Genomic DNA, 27,571 nt, shown 5'->3' with positions numbered 1-27,571 from the left:
GCCCCGATTTTTAAAAAATTTATTTTTTTCAAAAATTTGATTAATTGTTTAAAATAGTTTTTTAAAGTTATTCATAGTTAATTTAATTATTGGGATGCTTTTTAAAATTTTATTTAAAGTTTAAGTAGTGTTTTGGGGTGCAGTACTTTTCATGAGTTTGACAGTCTTTACTATCAAACTTATGAATGAAGTTTCCCCTCCCCTGATTGGCTGAACAGTGCTCACCTGATCCCAGCTGGCACATCGCACTAACTACGCCGCTGGGTCAGGTTAGCACAGCGCGCAGGGATCAGAACCGGGCCACTGACAGGAAATCCACTGCGGGCCAGATTTCAGATGTCGGCGCGCAGGGTGAGCGCACATCGGGGGCTTGCACGCGCGGCAAGCCCCCGACAGGAATTACTGGGCCAATAACACATTCTGTTCCATGCATATTTCTTTACTATGGTTGACAGATCAATGTGGAGACTCCAAATTCCATAGCTGTAAAAGTTTCGAAGTTGGAAGATGATGACAGCGAGGAGTAACTTAATACCACTGGTCATTTTCTGGACTCTGTTACTGTGTTGTCCTTCATTTACCAGTAAGTAATACTGCCACTGTATTTTAGAAATGGAACTTGTTGCAAAACAAACAGTAACATTTGAGGAACAGCACCTCATCTTTCGATTAGGCACTCTACAGCCCTCTGGACTCAACATAGAGTTCAACAATTTCAGATCATAACCTCGGCCCCTATCACATATATAGAAACATAGAAGATAGGAGCAGGAGTAGGCCATTCGGCCCCTCGAGCCTGCTCCGCCATTCAATGCGATCATGGCTGATCATCCAAATTCAGTACCCCATCCCTGCTTTCTCCCCATACCCCTTGATCCCTTTAGCCTTAAGAAATATATCCAACTCCTTCTTGAATATATTTAATGAATTGGCCTCTACTGCCTTCTGTGGTAGAGAATTCCACAGGTTCACCACTCTCTGAGTGAAGAAATTCCTCCTCATTTCTGTCCTAAATGGCTTACCCCTTATCCTTAGACTGTGACCCCTGGTTCTGGACTCCCCGACCATCGGGAACATCCTTCCTGCATCTAGTCTGTCCAGTCCTGTCAGAATTTTATAAGTTTCAATGAGATCCCCTCTCATTCTTCTAAACTCCAGCGAGTATAAGCGCAGTCGACCCAATCTCTCCTCATACGTCATTCCTGCCATCCCAGGTATCAGCCTGGTGAATCTTCGCTGAACTCCCTCCACGGCAAGAACATCCTTCCTCAGATAAGGCGACCAAAACGGCACACAATACTCAAGATGTATTATATATGGAAGAATATATTTTCTTCCTTTTTTTATCCACAATTTTTATTTGGCCCCCCTTTTCCCCCTTTTTTCTTCTTCCCTCCCACACGGCAGCTGTCCTTCATTCTGCCAGCGCAATTCACACCCCATCTAGAGCCATCCTTTGCTCCTTAACCTGTCCCATTACCACCTCCTCTCACCTTGAATATCTCTTAATGTCTCTCAATGTCTCTTAATCTCTCCAGCTTTCTATCCTATCACTGACCTTCCGTTTTGTTCTTTCATCCCCTCCCCCTTTTCCCAGCCCCTAAACCTGCTTTCCATTTCCTGCTTTTTTCCAGTTCTGACGAAGGGTCTTCGACCTGAAACGTTAACTCTGTTTCTCTCTCCACGGATGCTGCCCTGGCCTGCTGAGTATTTCCAGCGTTTTCTGTTGTTGTTTCGCATTTCCAGCATCCGCCGTATTTTTGCTATCGGTAACATTTATTGTTGGCTTACTTTTAAATTAGGGGGCCCCCAAAGGATTTGTACCACGGACCTGACTAAATAATGTATGAGCAATCAAGTCTTTGGGGCTGATTTTTTGCATACTGGCGTGATTCAGTCCTGAATGGTTAGGAACATGTGCAGACCTAGCCAGAACAGCAATGTGATAATAGCACACAATTTTACAGAGTCATAATCAATGTTCCCATTAAACTGCACGGCCTCGCAGCGGTCTGGAGGTCCCGCGCAGCCGGATCACCGGCTTTTAAATGGAGCAACCGCACATGTAAGGAAATTTGAATGGGCCGCGCAGCCAAAAAAACAAATTAGAGGGAACATTGGTCATAATTATTCACAGTTCCAGGTGCCGATTTGTACATCTGCAGGGAGGTAGCCTAGTGATAGGACCAGAGGTGAGATTTAAAGGAAACGGACAATCGAAGAGGATTGGCAAAAATAGTGGCATAACAATGCTTGCAGGTTTTCTTCAGCCAAGGCTGAAGGGGAGAAGCGCGAAGAAATCTCAGGCAAAAAGTAAAAGGAAAGCAAACCCAAGGCAAAGACACGAATCTGCAGGTGAGTTGTGGAGCAGCTCTTGTCTGATGGCTGCTGAAGTGGGGATGGGATGTTTTTGAGGAGAGTAGCCCTGTTCGCCATCCCCATTGGCCAGTATGCCTATAAGGAGCCGGAGACAGGTTTGAGACCACGGCTGACTGCGATGGTTATTGGCTATGCCAACTGTATGATCCATGTTAGCTGCAGGTTTCTTTGCAGCGGACGGCACAGCTCAGCGTCTGGCTCTCTGCTGTCCCAGGGGCTGGGAAGACAGTTCCCCATGGCCGCTGCAAAGTAGCCACGCTGGGACTTGGAGAACTGGTTGGGTGGCCAATCAGGCTGTGCTGGCTGTTGATCACCTTGGCGTAGCTCCCTTGATGCACCACTGAAAACATGACGTACTGTGAGTGGGGTGCTTCTGAAGAACCATCCAGTATTGCAGCGAGTCAGGCCTTTATCTGTGCCATCAGGTCTGCTGCCAGAACCTATCTTGAGAGTTGGAGCATTTGCACGTACTAATCCTTTGCCAAAATAAGGTTTGTGCACCTTTGTCCATAGATGAAGGTGTGATGTGGGCACAGAACACATCTGGTGCAGTTTGACCTATCTGGCATCCCTCCATGGGTCTTTCTCCTCCAAGGAGTTCACATAGTGGGGAATTCCCATTGGGAAACCCATTGGTGGCACTAATGGAAGTCTAGAGGAACAGGGAAACAGCTGAGAAATTATCCCAGGGGCTGATGAAAGTCTGAGGGCTGGATTTCGTCAGCCCCGAGGAGGCAGGTATGGAGGTGGGACTGGCGGTACAGTTGCAGAATTTGGGGGCGGGTGGCCCCCAACCCGCCTCTGTGCCCTCTTGCCAGGAGGCGAGAAGCCGTCCTGCCCCGAGTCCCGTCTCCTCGAGGCAGGAAAGGGATTAAAGCCTATTAACTGCCTGTTAACAGGTAGAAAATAGGATTATCCCCATTTTTCCTTCTGAGATGCTGGCTTCCCGACCTCGGGGAACCCCGCCAGGGTGTAGGAGATGAGTAGGAGGTCTGTAGGCGTCGGAGGGGTCTGAAAGTGCGATGTAGAGGTGAGTGATGGGTGCAAGTGTGGAGTAGTGAGTATGTAAGGTGAGTGTAAAGTGTTAGAAAATGTTCACTTACCTTTGTTTCTGCCTACAGCCTTCAGACGCTATATAAATACAAGTTGTTATTGTTGTTGTTTACTTTTTGGTGCATTTTTGTGCTGATTAAGATGAGGATGTTAGTGACAATGGAAAATGGAACTCTTTCTCAATTCAAGCATCAAGTGTTTGCAGGTACAGTACAGTGGAAGCAGAGTTAAATGCCCCATTAGATAGGTTTTTCTTTAATTCCTCGGATTTCTGATGAAGCTTTAGGTATGCCCCTTGCCGGCCAGGTTTTGATTATGGGTTGGACGGCGGGGAGGGGGCTTGTGGAATGTATTTGTTTACATGCACTAGGAGTAGCCCGGGGTTAGGAGAGCACAGAGTTGAGCGAACAATGCTGTAACTATGGGTACCGCGGGGAGAAAGTGCTTTGTATGGTCTGCTGGCCCTGAGTCACTCAAAATAAGTTTCCCCGGCTGTTTAAAGCAGTTTTGCAGTCGCGTTGTCCTTTTACATCAAAACAGCACCATGGCGACCACAATTTTGGGATGCCTAGAAATGCAAAGAAATTTATATCGATGCTTGGAGGTAAATTGTCAAAGAATTACTCACAAATATTTAGCACATGATGGGAGATGGAATGAGTGAATAAACATGCTACTTAACAACTCATCTTAAGGTTGCCCTCAGCAATTCGAAGATAATGTAAAACAACAAACGTTGAATGTTGAGTGCAGATCTTGGTTTAATTACACAGCCATTGTTTTGTATTCTGCTTCACCTTCTGATGATGGCGGCAGATTATTTCAAAGCCAGAGATGAAGGCTGATTGTGTAGCTCAATATTTGCTTTAAGAGCTTCAATGGCAATTGCTAATCCATGCATTAAAACATTGATACCAAAAACAGGAAATGCTGGAAATATGCAGCAGGTCCACCAGGATCTTGACATAGAAAAGCCAGGTTAGTGTTTGTGGCCGAAGCCCTTTATCTGAGCTGCCACATAGATGAGAGTGAACACTGAGCAGGAGTAGAAGAGATGGGAAAGATGACCAATACGTGGTCCAAAGGATAGGGTTTGAGGAGGCTTTGGCAGGTGGGGAGAGAAGTAGCAAGGTGAAGAGGTTCGGGGAGAGAATTTGAGACAGTGCAACAGAGATGGATGAAGGTTCTGCCCCCAAAAGAGAAGGGGTGTGGAAGGGAGATGCATTGGAGGTCAAAGGATCATAGGGCATAGGTTGGGACTTAGGGTTGGAGGAGGTCGAGAGTGCGATGTTCCTGGTGCAGAGTAGCTGCTGTTGCCTGCATAACAATAGTCACTGAACTCCAAATCCTCTTCTTCTTAGGCAGTCCCTCGGAACCGAGGATGACTTGCTTCCGCATTAAAAATGAGTTCTCAGGTGACTGATGAGTCCAATGCGGGACCTACAGCCTCTGTCACAGGCGGGGCAGACGGTGGTTGAAGGGGACGGGTGGGTGGGGTGCTTGGGTTGACGTGCGCTCCTTGCGCTGCCTGCGCTTGGCTTCCGCTTGCTCCCGGCGAAGAGACTCGGGGTGTTCGGCGCCTTCCCGGATGCTTCTCCTCCACTTTGTGCATTCTTGGGCCAGGGATTTCCAGGTGTCGGTGGGGATGTTGCACTTTTTCAAGGAGGCTTTGAGGGTGCCGTTGAAGCGTTTCCTCTGCCCACCTGGGGCTCCCTTGCCGTGCCGGAGCTCCGAATAGAGCGTTTGTTTTGGGAGTCTCGTATCGGGCATGCGGACAATGCGGACAACACACCCAAATCCTAACTCATTGTTTGAAGCATTTTAAGAAATATAAATGAATGGATCCAATATAAATGTCAGGCTTTCTTTCTTGGATTATACTTTTGGTATCTGGCTACCATTTAAGAAAAACTGAAATCCGTATTTAGATATATTGGAGTAGACTTTCACTGTCTGGGTGATAATCTGCTGGAGCAGATCGGCTGATGTTTATAGAACCTGATCTTCATTACATTGATTTCCAGGGGTTATCGGCAGATTGCAACTCATGTGGGGGACAAAAATCCACCTCAGTTTGTATGAAATAACATTAAGGGTTACGATTCTGAAGGAGAACAAAATAATACTGAAACTTTTAAATGCGTTTTGTTTTTTTTCTTTAAATAACTTTGTTTACACAAAAAAATTGGCACAAGTTAAAAGGTATGAGAATCTGTCTGTTTAAATGTAATTCAGCAGTTTGCTTTTGTTCAATTTTTTATCCTATTACAGGAGACTTTGGTTTATCCAGAGGTTGTATGTCCAGAAACCTCGATCTACCGGCAGAAATCAGGAGCCGTTTTGTTAGGTTTTTTTTCTTCTCGTGGCTTTTTTTTCCTTCTCGTGGCTTTTTTTTCCAACAGTCAGGCTCTGAAAAGTCTCTCTGAAGCTGTTGCTAAGCTACAGAGACGCTTCCAAGGTACGGGCCGACTGTTTGAAGCTGTTGCTAAGCAACAGTGTTTGTTGTCAGATACGGAGATGAAAACCTCCGTATGCTTCAACACTAACGCTGGTATGTCCGGCAGTTTTGATAGATCGGCAACAGCTCGGTCCCGTCGGTGCCGGATATCACAAAGTTTCCTGTAATAATGAAATTCTGAGCAACATGTTATTGAGTAGGATCATTTCAACTTTGACCAGACTGTTTTGTTTTGGTTTAGGTGCTCTATTGAACTGGGAGATGCAACGATACGATGGATGGTACAATAATCTAGCGCATCACAGCAGGGGTACAGTGGGTAAGCGGTTTTATTTTTTTTGACTTCAAGTTAACAAAGGCATCTTATAACAGCTTGTCCAAATAGCGAGTCAGCTGCATGCCTGAATGTGCAATAAATAATTTCTTTCAAAAAGGTGACACTTGAGGTACACCCAATTATAACACACCCAAATCATAATCTTACAGTCTGCAACCGGAAACATTTGTGATAAACATAGAAAATAGGAGCAGGAGTAGGCCATTCGGCCCCTCGAGCCTGCTCCGCCATTTAATGAGATCATGGCTGATCATCCAAATTCAGTAGCCTGTCCCTGCTTTCTCCCCATATCCCTTGATCCCTTTAGCCTTAAGAAATATATCTAACTCCTTCTTGAATATATTTAATGTATTGGCCTCAACTGCCCTGTTTGGTAGAGAATTCCACAGGTTCACCACTCTCTGGGTGAAGAAATTCCTCCTCATCTCTGTCCGAAATGGCTTACCCCTTATCATTAGACTGTGACCCCTGGTTCTGGACTCCCCCACCATGGGGAACATCCTTCCTGCATCTAGTCTGTCTAGTCCTGTTAGAATTTTATAAGTTTCAATGAGACCCCCTCTCATTCTTCTAAACTCTAGTGAATATAAGCCTAACTCTAGCGAATATAATGAATAGTTTCATACTGAAGGTGAATAGGATTGCTGGCACAGGCATGTTGGATCAAATGGCCCCCTTATGTGCTGTATCATTCTCTGATTCCATAATTCAGCCATTTCAATGGCTCAGAGGTAAGCGGTCTGCCTCTAAACCCACAGACGAGCAAGAGTTTCAGCTTGAATCCTCGTTTTTGGCCAAGTTTGTTGATTTCAGCCGAGGGCGGTGGTACAGGCTCCGACTGGCTTGTAGTTGTCCTGGAGCAGGGAAGGGAATAATCGTCCAGGGCTCTTACTTTCACACAGCAATCCCCACTGGAAGCGTTCACCTGGATGCTGAGTGAGGACAAGATTGGGCTTGGCCATTAAACCCTCTATAGTTGGCACTCACTTCTTTTTTGTGGCTCGTGCGTGAATCGTGGCCACATTGTTGAGGAAGCAGAGTGTTACTGGAGCACGTGGGATCTTGCATCAGTGAGGCAGTCAACGCCTCCAGGAAAGGAGGAAGCGGGGGAAAGTTTGGGAATTTTGTTCTGCATTAACATTTCCAAAGAATGTACAGTACCTCAAAATAGCACATCATTTGAATAAACTACCAGGGAAGGAAAGGTAGCAGGAAGTAAGCTTTACAAATACTGAATGTCAACTGAGACACGCCAGAGTAATAGATTTACATCGAATTTACAGCAGAGAAACAGGCCATTCGGCCCATCTGGTCCGTGCCGGTGTTTATGCTCCACACGAGCCTCCTCCCACCCTACCTCATCTCACCCTGTCAGCATAACCTTCTATTTCTTTCTCCCTCATGTACTTATCTAGTTTCTCCTTAAATGCATCGATGCTATTCACCTCAACTACTCCCTGTGGTAGTGAGTTCCACGTTCTAACCACTCTCTGGGTAAAGAAGTTTCTCCTGAATTCCTTATTGAATTTTTTAGTGACTATCTTATATAGATGGCCCCTAGTTTTGGACTCTCCCACAAGTCGAAACATCGGCCGCGAATTTAATTGAGGAGGTGGGATGGGGGCAGGACAGCTGGTTTCCAGGTTCCGGTCCAGCTCCCAGCTGCATCCGCTCTGCAGACGTGATTTTCCCTTGATTGGCCTTGTTGAGCCCGCCTTGTGGGCTTACCGGCCAATTAACAGGAAGCGGGTCTGATGACATCATTTGATGATGCGTCATCAGCCGGTTTCCTTAAAGGGACCACGTCCATGTGGAGCTTGACAGTTGTTCTGTCAGTGTTTGACAGCATTGAGGTGCTGCAATCACTGCACAAAGGTGAACGCTTCAGCACGCAGGGGATGTTCTCTTCCCTTCCAAGGGCGGAAGAGACCTCCCCAGGACACCAACTTCCCTCGCACCTCTACCTAACCCTCTCTATCTACTTTATCACTTCCCCATCTCACTAGCCACCCCTCACACTCACCCTCATCTTACTGCATGCATACCAACTAACAACTCACAAGGGTGGGCACTTGAGAGGTTTAGCCAATGTCCATGTGAAGTTTCTGGTAATGCGTTGTCATTCAGTGAAATCTCTTTTTCCAAAAGTGCCCCTTATTGGACAGATCTGAGCGCACCTTGAGAAGTGTCTTACTGAGTTCCGGTGATTGTTCAGTCATAACTCCACCCCTATAGTGATGAGTGTGCATGGAATGGCTTGGACATTAAAGGGATGCTTCACGGTGCTGTTGTGGGATGGTGTCAACCTGGCGCATCATGTGGCAGCCAGGGTTTACAGTGTCAAGTGAAGAAAATCTGGCCATGGTGATGTCATCGCTGGCCTCCCGGGCAACAATGTTGTCAGGGGCTGATGCCCTGTGTCCAATGCAGCATCAGATGATGGCGGAGAAGGTTGGTGATGAGGTTGGTGATGTTGGTGTTGGTGCTGATCGTGGAAGGATTCAGAGGACCAAGGTCTGATTGTTTCATTGGCTGTGATGTTGCTGCAATAGATGGCAGCTGCAGGTGAGATGACAGAAGCGATCTGTCAATGGTGAGAGAGGTTCTCCCAATGAGGTGGCACTGGACACACAATTGGATCTAAAAACTTGTAAGCTAAAGAAATCTATATATATTAAAAATGCAGTAACCAACATTTTCTGCACTCTGAAACTCACCATCTGCAACATGACATCCTTGACACCACTTCTGCAGCTGTCAGCTTTTCACAAACATCAGAGCAGACTCACAACACGCCAGGTTGAGCTGGCGTGTTCCCCGAACAGCGGGTAGCCAGTGGGAGAGAAGGTAAAATTACAAGTAAGCCTCAAAATACTCTTAAATTGGCTTTTAACAAGCCATTTAAGTAGTTGAATTGTCTCCCCCGCCGCTTGGTGTCGGGTCAGTTCTCCGCTGACAGACCCGGCACCTGGGAGACTCGTGTGGAGGCGGGTTGACAGCAGGTTTCCTACCCACTGTCAATCTTTGCGATTTTGACAGCGGACCTGCCTCCAAACCCGCCCTCTTCTCTACGTCTACCCTATCAAACCCTTTCATAATTTTAAAGATCTCTATCAGGTTACCCCTCAGCCTTCTCTTTTCCAGAGAAAAGAGCCCCCGCCTGTTCAGTCTTCCCTGAGAATTATAAGCTCTTAGTTCTGGTATCATGCTTGCTAAAGCTTTAAGAAGTTTGCTTTAAAGGCAATTGTCAAAAAATGTTACTTTGCTGTATTCCTTCCAGGTGCCCCCTTTGTATGCCTGTTACCTTCGAATTATGCTGATGGAGTTTACCAGATGTTACAGGAACCACAGTTACCAAATCCCCAGAGCATCAGCAATGTAGCAATGAAGGGAACGTCGGGAATACCGTGTGACAGAAACAGAACTATGTTGTTTGTTTATTTCGGTAAGCTGGCTTGGACTTTTTGGGGACATCAGTAGAATTGCCGCATCTTCCCAGATGAGAAGTGTTTCAGAAAAATAAACTAGCTCTCAATGTCTTTCTGCCACATAGTTCACGATTAGGGTGCAAATAAAAGTAGTGCAAACAGATAGCAGTCACAAAGACGGTATATTCACATACACAGAGTGAATCCATCGCATTCTGATACCAATTTTAGGGACCAGTGATACACTTTAAGGAAAATTTAATACAGGTACACTTGTGGACTATGGGTCTCCACCTGACTATATCCCAACCCATAACATAAAAAAATGCCTCAAAGCCCTACCATGCTCACATGCACAAAGAAAGAACTTGCGTTTACGTAGCACCTTTCATGCTAGCCACAGCCAATTAAGTATTTTTTGAAGTGTTGTAATGTAGGAAACATGGCAGCCAATATGCGCACAGCAAGCTCCCACAAACAGCAATGAGATAAATGAGCAAATAATCTGTTTTAGTGATGAAGATGGTTGAGGGCTAAATGTGAGCCAGGGCAACACTTTGCGCTTCTTCAAATAGTGTCATGCAGTCTTCTACATCGCCTTTAAGGGCCGACCGGGCCTCGGTTTATCACCTCACCTGAAAGGCAGCATCAACAGTGCAGTACCCCATCAGCACTGTGCCGAAGTACCAGCCCTAGATTATGTGCCCGAGCCCCAGAGTGGGCCACGAGCTCACAACCTTCTGATTCCGAGGCAAGAACGGTACCACTGTACCAAGCTCCCCCTCCTCAAGTCTCTGGAGTGGGACTTGAACTCAGAGGCGAGAGTGCATTGCTTCCAAAGATGGCGCTGTCTCCAGGGTAAAGATAAGATCGACCACAATCTGGTCAGTCAACCTGTAAGAATTTCTTCAACCTCTCAACACTATTCAAGGAGCACAATGGAAACAGTTATAAAAGGACACTGGCGCAAAAAACCACAAATTCAAATCTAATTGCAAACCTTATGCAGGCCAACTCTACAAAGGAAGTCATATCAACATGTGCTATTTAACTGCCTTTCATTTTTTCTGACGTTGTATTTACAGCACAGAAGCAGGCCATTCGGCCCAATAGGTCCACGCCGAAGTTTATGCTCCACACGAGCCTCCTCCCACTCTACTTGAGCTAACCCCTTTACCATACATGAGAATAATTTGGCGTCAGCTTTGGCTCAGTGGCTCGCGCCTCTGAGTCAGAAGGTCATAACCTCAGAGACTTGAGCACATAACCTAAGCTGACCGTGCGGTACTGAGGGAGTGCTGCTCTGCCGGAGGTGCTGCCTTTCGGATGAGACGTTAAAACCGAGGCCCCGTCTACCCTCTCAGGTGGGCGTAAAAGGTTCTGTGGCACCAGAACTTCTGGTGTCCTGGGCCAACATTTATCCCTCAACCAACATCCACCAAAACAGATTATCTGGTCATTTATCTCATTGCTGTTTGTGGGACCTTACTGTGCGCAAATTGGCTGCTGTGTTTGCCTAAAGAACACCAGTGACTATATTTGAAAATTACTTCACTGACTGAAAAGAATTGGGATGTGAAAGGCACTCTATATATATATATGCAAATTTGTTTTTCTTTTAATTTACCACGAATGTCCCTCTTGTCGGGTAAAGTGACTGGTCCCAGCGTGGAGCTGTATTTGGTGATAGTTTCGAGCGTTCCTACCTACGTGAAAGTAGGATCAGTGAATCTACACATGGAAGGTCATCGAGCTGAAACGTTAACTCTGTTTCTCTCTCTGCAGATGCTGCCTGACCTGCTGAGTGTATTCCAGTGTTTTCTATTTTTATTTCAGATTTCCAGCACCTGCAGTACATAAGAACATAAGAAATAGGAGCAGGAGAATGCCATACGGCCCTTCGAGCCTGCTCCACCATTCATAGAAACATAGAAGATAGGAGCAGGAGTAGGCCATTCGGCCCCTCGAGCCTGTTCCGCCATTCAATGAGATCATGGCTGATCATCCAAATTCAGTACCCTGTCCCTGCTTTCTCCCCATATCCCTTGATCCCTTTAGCTTTAAGAAATATATCTAACTCCTTCTTGAATATATTTAATGAATTGGCCTCAACTGCCCTCGTGGCAGAGAATTCCACAGGTTCACCACTCTCTGGGTGAAGAAATTCCTCCTCCTCTCAGTCCTAAATGGCTTACCCCTTATCTTTAGACTGTGACCTCTGGTTCTGAACTCCCCCGCCATCGGGAACAGCCTTCCTGCATCTAGTCTGTCTAGTCCTGTTAGAATTTTATAAGTTTTAATGAGATCCCCTCTCATTCTTCTGATGTAAGCTCATGACTGATCTTCGACCTCAACTCCACTTTCCTACCCTATCCTTTGATTCCTCTAGAGTCCAAAAATCTATCGATCCCAGCCTTGAATATACTCAACGACTGAACATCCACAGCCCTCTGGGGTAGAGAATTCCAAAGATTCACAACCCTCTGAGTGAAGAAATTCCTCCTCATCCTGAAACTCTGACCCCTAGTTCTAGACTCTCCAGCCAGGGGAAACAGCCTCTCAGCACCTACCCTGTCAATCCCCCTCAGAATCTTACATGTTTCAATGAGATCACTTCTCACTCTTCTAAACTCCACAGTGTATTGCTTTTGCTGTTTTGAAAAGTTTGTGGCTTTCTCAGAACCAGTTCTACTGGTTTCCTGGCCAATATTCTTCCCTTAACCCACATTAGCAGAAGCAAGGAATAACAACAGAAAATGCTGGAAAAACTCAGCAGGACAGGCAACATCCGTGGAGAGAAATTAGAGTCGACGTTTTGGGTCGAAACCCTTTTTCAAAACTGGAAAGGAAATTAAATAGATCGAAGGCAGGGCTGCGATAGATCAAAAGAAATAAAGAGACATTAAGAGGTATTCAAAACCAGACGAGATGGTGATAGGACAGTGGAGACAAAAGACGGCTCAGATTAGGTGTGAAGTGTACTGGCAGGATGGGAGACAGCTGCCATGTGGGAGAGAGAAAAAAAAGGAAAGGGGGGAGGGAAAACCCAAAACAAAGGGGTGGAAAAAAAATATAAGTAAAAATGGAATAGGGGCCGAGGTTATGATCTGAAATTGTTGAACTCGATATTGAGTCCGGAAGGCTGTAAAGTGCCTAATCGGAAGATGAGGTGCTGTTCCTCGAGTTTACATTGAGCTTCCGTGGAACAATGCAAGAGCCCAAGTACAGTGAGGTCTGAGTGGGAATGGAGCGGTGAATTAAAATGACAGGCGACCGGAAGCTCGGGGTCACCCTTACGGACTGAACGGAGGTGTTCCGCAAAGCGGTCACCCAATCTGCGTTTGGTCTCCCCAGTGTAGAGGAGACTGCATCGTGAGCAGCGAATACAGTATACTAGGTTGCAAGAAGTACAAGTAAATCGCTGTTTCACCTGGAAGGGGTGTTTGGGGCCCTGGACAGTGGGAAGGGGGGAGGTATAGGGGCAGGTGTTACATCTCCTGCGCTTGCACGGGAAGGTGCCAGGTGAAGGGGAAGGGCTGTTGGGGGTGATAGAGGAGTGGATTAGGGTGTCTCGGAGGGAGCGGTCTCTACGGAATGCTGAAAGAGGAGGGGAGGGGAAGATGCGTTTGGTGGTGGGATCACTTTGGAGGTAGCGGAAATGGCGGAGGATGATCCGTTGAATGTGGAAGCTGGTGGGGTGAAAGGTGAGAACAGGGGGAACCCTATCGTGGTTCCGGGAGGGAGGGGCGGTGTTAAGTCTGTGTGTTATATTGAGAATTACTACACAGACCACAAGAGTAAACTTTAACAGGTCTTTACTGGTTGAAGGTCAGGGCGGAACTGCCCAATAAATCATTACACAGCACTTATATACCGGTGTGGTCACAACCGGTATTACAGTATACAGCAGCCAAGATAAAGTAGTGCAACCCTTAAAATAGTTCTCTTAAAGGTGGAACGGTTACATACACTACAATCCTCCCTTTTTAGGTTAACAGTATATCTTCCCATTAAACATAACATCATAACATATATACACAACTTAATGTAAAAACAGTTCACAGATTCAGTCTCTCTGGAGGCTTCCTGACTCGGTCCGGATAACGCCTCGGTTGTGTGGTAGTTTTCGGTGGTGTAGTAGGTTCTTTTGGCAAGGTCGATTCGGCTTGAATGTCAGTGTCGGGTTCATCTGGTTCCAGTATCACCGGATCGGAGGTAGATACTATGGGTATCTCTGCTTCATCATTAGGCGCATAAAGTTGTGGTGTAGGTTGTCCCTTTTCGGATGACGCTATGATCTGGTCAGCATGGCACTTTATTATGCTTTCACCAATGTCCACGGTATACATCAGTGGTCCTAGTCGTGTGCAAATAGTTCCAGGCTGCCATTTCTCGGTACGGTAGTCCTGGGCCAAAACTTGTTGACCTATCTGGAAGGTTCTAGTTGGCCTTTCATTCATGCCTTGAAATTGCCGGTTCTCTACGTCCCTCCTGATGTTTGGCTTGATCAAATCCAGCCGGCATCTTAGTCTTCTATTGAAAAACATCATGGCGGGAGTTTGGTTGGTGACCGCATGTGTTGCATTCCTGTACGCCAACAAGAAGTTATCTACCTTATGTTGTAGATTTATGTCTTCATTACCCATGGCCTTTATGGCCTTCTTGAAGGTCTGGACAAACCTTTCAGCTAATCCATTGGTGGCGGGATGGTTTGGGGCGGACGTGTAGTGCTTAACCCCATTGTTTTTTAAGAACTTCCTGAATTCTTCGGACACAAATTGCGGTCCATTATCAGAACAGATCTGTTCCGGCAGCCCATTCCTGGCAAATATGGTCCTTAATACTGTGATGGTTTTTTCCGTGGTGGTGGAGGACATCTTTATTACCTCCGGCCACTTGGAGTGTGCATCCACCGCGATTAAGAACATTGAGTCCATAAATGGACCAGCAAAGTCGATATGTACCCTTTGCCATGGAGATGAGGGCCACTCCCATGGATGCAGAGGAGCTTGTGGTGGGGCGTTTTGGACCTTCTGGCATCCTAAACAGCTCTTGGTCATTTCTTCGATGTCTCCATCGATACCTGGCCACCACACGAACGCTCTGGCTAGGTTCTTCATTTTCACTCCACCCAGATGCCCCTCGTGAAGCTCCTTTAGCACTTTTTGCTGGAGTTTGGGTGGAATCACCACTCTGGATCCACACATCAAAGTTCCTCGGCACACTGACAGCTGTTCTCTTCCTTGCGAAAATGCTGGCAACAGTGGTTCGCCATGTGCTGGCCATCCCTTCACCGTTAACTCGGAGACTCGTGAGAGAGTCGGGTCATTTCTTGTTTCCTTTTCGATCGTAGAATTTGTTACTGGTAGACATTCCACTATGGTCGAGTGGAACATCTCCACTGGGTCCACTGTAGGCGCCTCTTCTACCGTTGGCAATGGTAGGCGTGATAAACCGTCAGCATTCCCATGCTGTTTTGATCCTTTGTATTCTATGTCATACTGGTGTGGCCCTAGGAAAAGGGACCACCTCTGTAGCCTTTGCGCTGTCATAGTGGAAACGCCCTTTTTAGGGTTGAATATGGATACCAACGGCTGGTGGTCTGTCAGCAGTGTAAACTTCTGGCCCTGCAGGTAATGATGAAACTTCTTTACTCCCCACACCAGGCTGAGAGCCTCCCTATCTATCTGAGCATAGTTGCGCTCAGCGGAGGTCAATGATCTGGATGCAAATGCGACTGGCCTTTCCGAGCCATTTGGCAACTTGTGTGAGAGTACTGCTCCAATACCATAAGGAGAAGCATCACAAGCTAAACGAATAGGTAGCGTTGGGTTGAAGTGAACCAACACTTCCTCTGAGGTGATCAATGTCTTGCTTTTGCGAAAGGCCTTCTTACAGTCCTCGCTCCACTTCCATGGTACTTCTTTCTGCAAAAGAGCATTCAGCGGGTGCAGCACCATGGATAGATTTGGCAGAAACTTATGATAATAGTTAGTCAACCCTAGGAACGATCTCAACTGGGATAAATTTTCCGGAGCGGGAGCCTTCACAACCGCTTCGATCTTGTCAGGTGACTTGTGCAGCCCCTCCTGGTCAATGACATGACCACAGTACGAGATCCGTTCCTGAAAGAACTCACATTTCTGGCGATTAACTCGAAGGCCATATTCCTTCAACCTGGTGAGCACCAGTTTCAAATTTGCAAGGTGTTCCTCATCGTCATCTCCTGTAATCAGGATATCGTCCAAGTAACATTGAGTGCCTGGAATTCCCTGTAATACCTGCTCCATGGCCCTCTGCCAAATTGCTGGAGCCGAAGCCACTCCAAAAACCAGTCTATTATATCGATACAAGCCTCTGTACGTGCTGATTGTGAGATACTGGCGCGACTCTTCCTCAACTTCCATCTGTAAGTACGCTTGCGCCAGGTCTATCTTGGTGAAGCGTTTCCCGCCAGACAATGAAGCAAAGATATCCTCAATCCGCGGAAGCGGATATTGCACCGTGTGAAGCACCGGATTAACTGTGATCTTGAAGTCTCCACAGATGCGGACCTTCCCCGGTTCCCCTGGCTTGTTACTCGATGAACGCTTCATGACGGGAACAATGGGCGTTGCCCACTCACTCCAGTCCACCTTAGACAGTACTCCTGAATGTTCCAGCCCTTCCAGCTCAGCTTCCACAGCAGGTCGTATCGCATACGGTACCGGTCTGGCTTTGAAAAATTTTGGGTTTGCATGTTCTGCAATCTTGATTTTTGCCTTAATTCCTCTCAGTGTTCCCAGTCCCTGTTGGAACACCTCTTTAGCCTCATCCAATATTCTGGACAATCGTTCAGGTTTGACATCTTTTTTTCCGGAATCTACCGTTATTGCGTTTAGGGAGTGCCAGTCCATATTTATTTTCCTGATCCACTCCCGTCCCAGAAGTGGTGGACCTCCCTCAGGTAGTACATATAAGTCCATTCCTTGGTGTTCTTTGCCCTTGTGTATCACCTTGACTTTTATCTTTCCGATGGGGTATACTTTTTGCCCCGTGTATGTCTGCAATACTATCTCCGTATCCCGTAGGGGAATATGTTTGAATAACTTTTTGTAATCTTGCTTATTCATGACCGTCAACGCCGATCCAGTGTCCAATTCCATCTTCACTTGGACTCCTGCTATCTGCAGTGTGACCCAGATAGTTTGTCGGTCAGCTTCCTTACTCACGTTGTGAATTCTCAGACTACCCAGTTCCTTGCTGTTGGAGTCTGAATCCGAATTCTGTTCATCCGAACTCTTCTCAGCCACCTTATGTACCTTTCTGCACTTTTCCTGTGGTGACTTTTTGTTGCTGGTCTTCTTTCCTGACCGGCATACTTTAGCTATGTGACCAAGCTTGCCACATTTTCTACATTCCTGGTTTTTAAACCAGCATTGGTTCTGATCGTGTGTTGTCTTCCCACAACGATAACATTTCTTTGTACCCGAAGCCATTTGATCTACGCTGAGTACCGCTGCCTTCAGCTGCATTTCCGCGGTGCCTCTCGCTGCGGCTTTGTGCGATGCTGCAATAGTGACAGCCTTATCAAGTGTAAGATCATTCTCTTCAAGCAACCGCTTTTGTGTTCCTTCTTTCGACAATCCACACACGAATTTGTCTCTCAGTGCCTCTGTCAGGCTTTCCCCAAACTGACAGTATTTCGCTAGCTTGCGCAGTTCAATTAAATACTCCGCGTTGCTTTCCTCTTTCAGTTGCGTTCTCGCATAAAATTTAAATCGTTCCGCTAACATCAGCGGTGTGGGGTTCAAATGATTCTTCAGGACAGCAACAATATTAGCGAAAGTCTGATCCGCCGGTTTAGCTGGTGATAGAAGATGCTTCAATAGCCCGTATGTCTTCGCACCCATTGAGTTTAGTAAGGTTAGTGCTTTATCTTCATCTGATATTTTATTTGCCTTACAATATATCTCTATGCGTTCTACATACGTGGCCCAATCTTCAACATCGGGATCGAAATCGTTGATGTTACCACGCTTAGGCATCCTCGCGATCTTCTTGAGAAACAAAAGAATTATTATTATTTTATTTTTTTTCTTTTTACAAAATGGCGGTTTCCCGCGCTTGTCTTCTTCCCCCGCCTCCGAAAATGGTGGCTTCCCGCGTTTGCCTTTCTCCCCCGCTGGCTGTAATGGCGATTGCCGATTTGCTGTGTTCGCCCTCCCCCAGCGGTTTTCAAATCGTGCCTCCCAGCCCCTCTTGTAGTCCGGTCCTTTCCCCCCCGGCTGCGGCTGAGTTCTCCGCGGTTTTTTTATTTTCTCCCGCGCCTTACGCTGACCCAGTCACTGCGCCTCGCGGCCTCGGTAGCTGCCCAGCCTTTTTCACCGGTCGCGGTCGAGCTCTCTCTCGACGCTGTTGCGTCTCCCAGCCCGCTATTTTCTCCACGCCTTACGCTGTCCCGGTCGCTGCGCCTCGCGGCCTTGGTAGCTGCCCGGCCTTTTTCACCGGTTGCCTTTGCTATCACCGCGGCTTCCGTGCCTTACGCTGCCCCAGTCTCAGCGCCTCTGGCCCCGACTTCTGTCCGGCTCTTTTCCCCAGCCGTGGTCGAGTTCTCCGCCCTTATATCCTCCATTTTTTTGTTGTTATTTTCTCCCCTACTCACAGTCAACGTGGCCGACTTGCTGCTCGTCGCTGATCGGCTTACCCACTACCGTGATAGAAGGGATGATCACTGCCTGTTGCTGATGGAAGGCTTCGTGTCAGAATTCTTCCGTTGCTCTGCAGACCCGAGTCTTCTCTCAGCAGAATGATGAGGGCGGATGCCTCCTCTCGACGCCCGTTAAACTGCCTTGGATGTATTTCTGCCGCAGGGTTAGATCGTAATCGTCGCCACTGTTAAGTCTGTGTGTTATATTGAGAATTACTACACAGACCACAAGAGTAAACTTTAACAGGTCTTTACTGGTTGAAGGTCAGGGCGGAACTGCCCAATAAATCATTACACAGCACTTATATACCGGTGTGGTCACCACCGGTATTACAGTATACAGCAGCTAAGATAAAGTAGCGCAACCCTTAAAATAGTTCTCTTAAAGGTGGAACGGTTACATACACTACAGGCGGGGGTGAGGGCAGAAGTGCGGGAGATAGAATGGACACGGTCGAGGGCCGTGTCAACCACGGTAGAGGGGAATCCTCGGTTGAGGAAAAAGGAAGACATGTCGGAAGCACTGGTGTGGAAGGTGGCATCGTCGGAGCAGATACGGCGGAGACGGAGAAACTGGGAGAATGGAATAGAGTCCTTACAGGAGGCGGGGTGGGAGGAAGTGTAGTCCGGGTAGCTCTGGGAGTCAGTGGGCTTGTAGTGAATATTGGTCGATAACCTATCCCCAGAGATGGAGACGGAGAAGTCGAGGAAGGGAAGGGAAGAGTCAGAGATGGACCATGTGAAGGTGAGGGAAGGGTGGAAATTGGAGGCAAAGTGAATGAAATTGTCTAGTTCGGGGCGAGAGCAGGAAACAGCACCAATACAGTCATCAATGTATCGGAAAAAGAGGTGAGGGAGGGGACCTGAGTAGGCCTGGAACAAAGAGTGTTCCACATATTGGCAGAAGCGGACTAGCTTGTCTTTCATCTCGTCACCACTTGGCTGATCTTGCTGTGTGTACAATTGCAGCTGCATTTGCCCAATAACAGGCCCTGCCCTTCCAAGGAATTCATTTTACGTGAAATGCTTCAAGGTATTCCTGAGAATGATGATAACGTGCGATGTAAATGCTACTTTTCTTCCTTCTTCCTTTCGAAAATGAGCTCCAAAACAATGTAAAATTTTCATGATTTCAACTGAAAATAAAATCATGCGCAGTGTAGTGTAAGCTAAGAGCATAAGAATTAGGAGCAGGAGAAGGCCATTCGGCCCCTCGAGCCTGCTCCGCCATTCATTAAGATCATGGCTGATCTTCGACTTCAACTCCACTTTCCCGCCTGATCCCCATATCCCTCGATTCCCCTATAGTCCAAAAATCTCAACCTTGAATATACTCAGCGACTGAGAATCCACAGCCCTCTGGGGTAGAGAATTCCAAAGATTCACAACCCTCTGAGTGAAGAAATTTCTCCTCATCTCAGTGTTAAATGGCCGACCCCTTATTCTGAGACTGTGACCCATAGTTCTAGACTCTCCAGCCAGGGGAAACCGCATCTACCCTGTCAAGCTCTATCGGAACACGGGCTGCCGATCCGCTATCACCCATTTTGTGCTTCCGCCCAGGACAGATTGCACCCCTTAAGCATCAACCACACAGTGGAAAAGAGGTACGCGGAGGCCAGACTGGGTAGCGGTGGCAGGTTTCCTTCTCTGAAGTGCATTGATGAACCATTTGGGTTTTTAATGACTGACATGAATCAGTCATTCATGAAAGAAAGACTTATGAAATAATACTGAGCGGCCTGCGGGTGGCGCTGTCCAGGGAGAGTATAAATACTCGGGCACGGGCCCAGCTTGCGCAGGACATTCTTAACAGGAACTAGTGAAGGACACAACTAGACCTCCATGTTGTAAAACAGTTGATTAAAGCTTTGTTTAACGCTTAGACCAAGTGCCTAGTAGTTTTCTTACGTCAATGTCAATCTTGCAACTTTCATGGTCATTTTGTTTCTATAAATAACTGGATTTGTTGAATTGAATTGCACAACTTTACCACAGTGGAGTTTGCACTCTCATCCTTTGGGTTGCCTGTCTAGCACCAGAACCACGTGCTTTAGTTTTGTGTGACAACGCTGTTCAGAGGCTTTGGCACCTCAACTGCAGAGCAAATTTAAAGTGCAACTAGTATAAACCATTGCTGACAGTTTTCGCCTGAACGGTGTTTTCACATTGACCTCCAAGTTATGTTGCATGAAGGTTAACTCGCAAGTACCCAACGTGTTCAAAGTGTAGCAGAAACAGTAACCTGGTGGTAGCGTGGCCAAGTGATCTAACGCCCTGGATTAAGGCCTTAATCTGGCGCAGCACAGCGCTCACCAGCTGAAAGGAATGGCCGAGCTCAGTGTCAAGAAGAAGAAAAAGAGAAAGGAAAGCTGGATCAGGTCACCTCAGCACGAGGAGGGGGGAGGAGGCGGGAGAGCATAAGCGAGCAACTGTGGACAAAAGGACTCCCATCACAGAGTCCCCCAGCTGCTGGGGAAGCTCATTGGGTCTTCATCACAGCACAGCAGTGCACTGCAGAAAATTCCTGAGTGATAATGCTGTGTGACCCCCTATAAACCCAGATTTTAAATACAATTACCACTTCCTTTTCATTGGCGTATTAACAGGACTGGACAGACTAGATGCAGGAAGGATGTTCCCGATGGTGGGGGAGTCCAGAACCAGGGGTCACAGTCTAAGGATAAGGGCTAAGCCATTTAGGACAGAGATGAGGAGGAATTTCTTCACCCAGAGAGTGATGAACCTGTGGAATTCTCTACCACAGAAGGCAGTTGAGGCCAATTCATTAAATATATTCAAGAAGGATATATTTCTTAAGGCTAAAAGGATCAAGGGATATGGGGAGAAAGCAGGGACAGGGTACTGAATTTGGATGATCAACCATAATCTCATTAAATGGCGGAACAGGCTCGAGGGGCCGAATGGCCTACTCCTGCTCCTATTGTCTATGTTTCTATGTTTACCATTAGGTTTTCTATAAAGTGGCATAACATGGCCTTTGAACTTTATGGGGCCCATTTTCTGATTATTGGACCTAGCTGTGTTGGATTGCCTGGGCACCGCATGTAGGGGAGACTCGGGCACGCTCCTCTCTGGGTGTGTGATCTTCACCCTCTCCCCATCCCGTGGTCCAACAGATCCAGGTGCAATAACAGTTAAATCTGCACCTTGTTTTGCTCAAAGTCAACACGGTAGCAATGTGGTTAACATATAAGTGAGCGAATGGTCAACCTCTGGAACAGACTCCCTGGGGTGATGGTGGAAGCAGTTAGTATTGATTTAATCAAATGCAAATTAGAAAGATTTCTTTCAGAAAATAACATGTTGGGATGCAGCATATGAGTAATTTGAGACATGACGTGATAAGTATATCATGCTTGGGAGGAACAGGTGACTTTGGACCTCTGGGGGGAATTGTTACTTCCCGACGCACTGGAGTGGGGAGCTGGGTGGAGGTCCGGTTGTGTGCAGGAAACCCAGTTTCCACTCACGCTGTAGAGATTTATTGAACTTGGCTGTCTGGCGGGGAGCACTCCGGAGGAGGCCGCAGGACCAGATAGGTCCGGTCCCTGACCCTGGGGAGGGAGGGCTATCTGATCCCAAGCAGGGTCTGATCCCAACCCTGGGTGGGGGTGCAGGCGGTCCTATCCCTGACTCCAGAGGAGGGGGGGTCCGATCCTGGCGAGTGGAGGTTGTATGTTGGTTGGGGGGCCGGGAGGAAGCACTCCTGCTCCACCTGGCCCACAAGGAGTACTTCCCGAGGCTGTCCTCGCCTCGCTGCAGCTGCCCGGCCAGCCACAGTAACACCTGCAAAGCAGGTTGAATCCGAGGCTTCCAGCCTCATTAACCTATTTAAAATGCCAACCTGCCTCCTGGGAGCGCGTTGGCTGCCCGTCCCGCCTCAGTAAAACACGGAAGTCACTGAGTTGGAGCCGGCTTCCAGGCACGCTTCGATTATTTGCCCACTTAACACCCCACCTGCACTCACTCCCACCCGCTCACCCATGTTAAAACTCCCCCCCCCACCCCCGCCATGGTTCCCAAAGCTCTCCATCACTGGGGGTTTTCCTCGCCTCGTGTCTGGGTCTGTTGTAGACTAATTGATAGAGACTGATTGCTATGATTAGCCAACAACTCAATTACCTTTGTATCCTGCTCTTTTTGGGATGGCACAGACATGAAGGGCCGAATGGCCTCCTTCTGTGCCGTAGATTTCTATGATTCTATGCCACGACGACCAGGATGGTAGAAGGCATTTTAGATGGATTTGGTCTTTTTTAGTCTAGCAATTCCTATGTTCCTTCTATTTAAATAGCAGAAATGATAATTATGTCTACGATTTTGCCAGAAATACTGAAGAGGAAATCTTCATACGCACACTTGCGATACCACTACAGATTGCAGCCAAACAAACTCTTCTTCCATAGTTCTTTATATGTATTTCATTGAAGAAGCACTAGCGTTCGCCTCAAGCTTTTGTAATGAATGTTTTTCTGTTTTATTTCAACCTTTAAGGGTTTCATGTCATTGACGAAATTTTGGAAGTGACTGGATCTGGTTGTCCTCCTGAATTCCTAAACATTCAGGTTCCTTCTGGAGACTCGGTTTTTGATCCTAACAACACAGGGAGGGCGCAGTTGCCATTCCAGCGCAGTCAGTGGACAACGAGCTCAGGCCAAAGTCCAAACAACCCCCGAGTGCAGGTATGTTGTCTAATGGGATGCATTGCAATCATTGATCAAGTAAATAATGCACATTTCTAATTTGGAACTTTATAGGAAACAGATCTAAAGTAGGAGACGCAGTTCTCCAATTGACGAGTTCCCAATCTCAGCCTTTCCTTTGAAGTGGTGGGCGGGGCGGGGGGGTGGGGGAGGGGGAAATTTTTCCGAATTGGGAGAAGAGAAGGACCAATCACTTCTTGCTGCTCTACCACATCACCTAGTGGCTGTTCATGGAGCAGCATTGGCAGAAACCTGCAATCAGAACAAGCTGAAAATGTTAGAGTGAAAACACTAAGGGGTCGATTTTCAGTGTGCCGTGAGGCGGGCTTTCAGGTGTGCGGGGGGCTAAAATCCCGAATTCGGGGGTCCCGACACCATCCCGCCCAAAACCCGCCTCCACGTAAGTTTCAAAGGAGGCGGGTACCCGCCCCGCACTGGGACCCACCGACCCGAGGCGGGAAGGGATTAGTGCCAATTAACTGCCTGTTTTTAGCCTAATCCCTATTTTGAAGGGTGTCGTGTGGGATTCCTGACGGCTCCAAACCACGCCAGGTTAGAGGAGGCGGGCCGTCGGGTTGAAGGACTTGGAGGGGTCGAGATGTCGGTGTTCAGGTGAGTGATGGGTGCATGAGTGCAAAGGTAAGTGTGTTTAGTGTGTCTAAAGTGTGTAAAGAAGTTTAAATTACCTGTACTTATAACAGCCTTCCTTCCTCTAGGTTTCGTGAGTCCATCAGTCAGCCGGCACAGAAAGCAGAATGGCTGCGATCTGTCAAAAGTGACAGCCTGCAGCTTTCAGTGCCGGCGTGATTTCTAACTGAGTCTGCGTAGAAGGACTCGGGTTAGAAGTAAGACTGTCAGTGTTTGACAGCTTCAAACAGCTGTGAAACACTGATATTTCATCTGTCAACACGTCTTGACAGATGAAATTTAAGTCTGTGACATCACCTGTTGCCGGGTGGCCCTTAATTGGCCTGCTGAGCCCGCTGGGCGGGCTCAACAAGGTCAATCAAGGGAAAATCGCGTGGATTGGCCGCATCTCGATGGAGGCGGGACTAAAACCCGAAAGTTGTAGTCCCGCCTTCTTCCCGACTTCTGAATGAAAATCCAGTCCTAAATAACTAAAGCAAAATGTTTTTCTAAAAGCACAAGTTAGATAAGGATGAGGAAGGCCATTTGGCCAATCTTTTTGTCCATCCGTAACGAACCTTTCCAGTCCTCCCATCCAGTTGCATCTTAAACGATTCAAAGATTTTTGCCTCCAATACATATCTTACAATACACAGCCACTTGTTGACACTCTTGAAGAGGAACCTCTTGAGGTCTGCCATGACATTTTTGCCTGTTTGAGCCTAGGTCACCTTCCGTCTGTCCTGGCTAATATTTAACCCTCAATCGACATCACTTAAAAAAGCAACAGATTATCTGGTCATTATCGTGTTGCTGTTTGTGGGACCTTGCTGTGCACAAATTGGCTGCGTTTCCTTCATTACAACAGTGACTACACTTCAAAAGTACTTCATTGGCTGTAAAGCACTTTGGGATGTCCTGAGATTGTGAAAGGAGCTATATAAATACAATTCTAAAAGTGCAGCCTTACCAGAGCACTGCACAGTTGTATCACGGCGAATTCTCTATAATTAGGTTTCCTAGTTCAGCTGTGGCTCAGTGGGTAACACTCTCGCCTCTGGGCCTAGAAGGTTGTGGGTTCAAAAATCTAGATGACACTTCAGTGTAGTACTAGCGGGAGTGCTGCACTAGCACAGACACAGATTTTAACACCACTGAGGATGATGTACGATTAAATGAACAAAATGAAAAGTTAGCAGTCTGATAGAAGATACACCCACCAAGGAAATCATAGAAAGAAAGGCTTGCATTTATATAGCGCCTTTCATGACCACCGGACGTCTCAAAGCGCTTTACAGCCAATAAAGTACTTTTTTTTTAAGTATAGTCACTGTTGTAATGTGGGAAACGCAGCAGCCAATTTGCACACAGCAAGCTCCCACAAACAGCAATGTGATAATGACCAGATAATCTGTTTTTGTTATGTTGGTTGAGGGATAAATATTGTCCAGAACACCAGGGAGAACTCCCCTGTTCTTCGAAATAGTGCCGTGGGATCTTTTACGTCCACCTGAGAGAGCAGACGGGGGCCTCGGTTTAACGTCTCATCCGAAAGACGGCACCTCCGACAGCGTGAGCACTCCCCAAGCACTGCACTGGAGTGTCAGCCTAGTCTTTATGTGCTCAAGTCCCTGGAGTGGGACTGTGAATCCACAACCTTCTGACTCAGAGGCGAGGGTGTTACCAACTGGGCCACAGCTGACACTACATAGACTAAATTCTGAACTAAAAGTGCAGGCTTTTTCTGTTCAGTCCCTTAAGCGGAATGTCTGTTCTTCAGAGGAATCTATTTTTGGTGGTGGTGTTTAGGGGAGGAAGCTTGGTCATTGGGAGACCTCCCTACTTTTCTTCAAGTCCTACCATGAAATCTTTTGCATCCACCTGAGCAGGCAGATAGGGCTTTGGTTGAGCACTTCATCTGAAAGATAGTGTAGTTTGGGATGATGGTGTGTGTGGCATTTAGTGCCTGGTTTGAGCCTCTGGCTCCACTGCAGTAATAATAATCATAGGCAGTAGAAGTTCCGTGGTTAAGGTTAAGTCTCATCAGAGAATTGATTCAAAGGTGATTGTTGCAAATTGCAACCAAGTTGTGTTGTATGATGGAAAACTTTATCTTGTTATTGGGTACAGAAGACTTCTATGAACACAAAAATTGATTACAGAAAATTGCTGGAGAAAAGATATTGTGTGATAACATACATCTATCTTGTCACTGATTTATTCGAGATAAACCAGGCCACTGCATGGATTGATGGAAGCTCTATCTATGGGGCATCCCATTCCTGGATTGCTGCCCTGTGTAAATTTTCTGATGGGCTTTTGGCTTATGGTTCAAACAAAATGATGCCTAGGCAAAGTGCTGGAATGGTTCCTTTGTGGAAAATGGCAGATCCTGCAACCAGGGAACATGGACTTGAGGGACTTTATGGTAAATAGTTCAACTCCTCAATGTGGCTGGAACTGCAATCACATCTCTTAGGAATTCTGACTGATTTCTGATAATGTTTTATATATTTTTTGCAGCAAAGGGAGCAAATTGTTACATTAGAATAACTTACTTAGCATTGCCCGTGAGCTTATTTTCTCAATGCAATAGAACTTAATGCACAGATAGAAAGCCAGCCTGTTGGGACTTCCAATCTGGATGTATATAATGACACCTGTCATTTTTCTCTCAATCTTTGTAACATTTGTGCTGCTATTCACAAAAAAGCTCCGCAAGTACTTTTTAAAAACCAAACACACTAGTTGGGGATTTCTTTGAAAACACATCAAGTGCAGCCCAAGAGGAATTATTTATTGAAATCATCAAAGTACATCCATTTCACTGAGAAAGTGTAAGAATAACAGTTCCATAGATAATAGGTCATTTATATCTCTTTCCAATACAATTTTTCTAGTTCTTATTTTATTAGTACCGCTACTGATACTGTCATTCCTCTACTTAATGTTCCTCTCCTGTTCCTCCTAAGCTGTAAATACAGTGGGCTCTTGCTCCTCCCTGAATGCTCAGTGTTGAAATCAAGATTCATTGCACTATCTCCTACTTTAACTCATTCTTTCTCAAGGCCTCATAACATGGGACTGTTACCTCTCTTAGTTTTCAAAACTGCAGTTTGATGTTATCTTCTTGATTCACCTCACCATCTCTCCTATTCTCTTGAACCTTCATATTGCCTCTATGGGCCTTGGTAGATTTTTGAATAGTAAAGGAATCAAGGGATATGGGGACAGTTCAGGAAAGTGGAGATGAGGTAGAAGATCAGCCATGATCTTATTAAATGGCAGAGCAGGCTCGAAGGGCCAAATGGCCGACTCCTGCTCCTATTTCTTATGTTCTTATGGTCCTTCACAAAGATTTCTCAATAACTTTCTCAGTCATAAAAGATAGACATTTCTGCAAAATAGTATATGTGAGACACATCCAGTAAGAAATGCACAAAATCAACAGTACGGAACTCTAAAAATTCTTTCCCCTTAAAACCAAATGGAGTACAAGGTAATGATAGTCACAGTGAATGCTGAATACAGGAATTTACTGGATGATACTATTTGGCCTTTTAAAGTACAGTAACGCTCACCGTTATTACAAGGTATACCTGACAACAACTTCTGGCATCCGCACATGCGCAGTTATCCAGATGTTGATGCCAGAGATGCCCTGCTCCTCCACAAGGTGCGCTGTTGTAGTCCTCACTGATGAACTCGGGACTGAAATCACTGTAATGGCATGAACAGGGTAATTACCCATTAGTCTCGCACTAAAAACGGCTGAAAAGTTAGGGCTAGTGCATTCAGGAGTAAGTGAGTTTTTAATGGCATAATAAGCGATAATTACATCTGAACAACCTCTCCGGCCCTTAAAAATTAATT

At 46.5% G+C, this 27,571-nt stretch overlaps 1 protein-coding gene across 1 annotated transcript in view; it reads left to right on the top strand.

Moving 5' to 3' along the window:
* Positions 1 to 507: 507 nt before the first annotated feature.
* Positions 508 to 27,571, top strand: part of LOC147097342 (dual oxidase 2-like) — a 145,559-nt gene continuing 118,495 nt past the window's right edge. The window contains 5 exon segments of the mRNA XM_085972000.1: positions 508 to 583; positions 6,132 to 6,209; positions 9,508 to 9,672; positions 22,863 to 23,050; positions 25,925 to 26,126. Coding sequence (XP_085828126.1) covers positions 508 to 583; positions 6,132 to 6,209; positions 9,508 to 9,672; positions 22,863 to 23,050; positions 25,925 to 26,126 — 709 coding nt within the window.

This window comes from Somniosus microcephalus, chromosome 32 (genome assembly GCF_052327205.1).
Source record: "Somniosus microcephalus isolate GS21.2 chromosome 32, FLI_Smic_1.0, whole genome shotgun sequence".
Taxonomy (NCBI): domain Eukaryota; kingdom Metazoa; phylum Chordata; class Chondrichthyes; order Squaliformes; family Somniosidae; genus Somniosus; species Somniosus microcephalus.
This window is presented reverse-complemented; position numbering and strand designations above follow the sequence as displayed.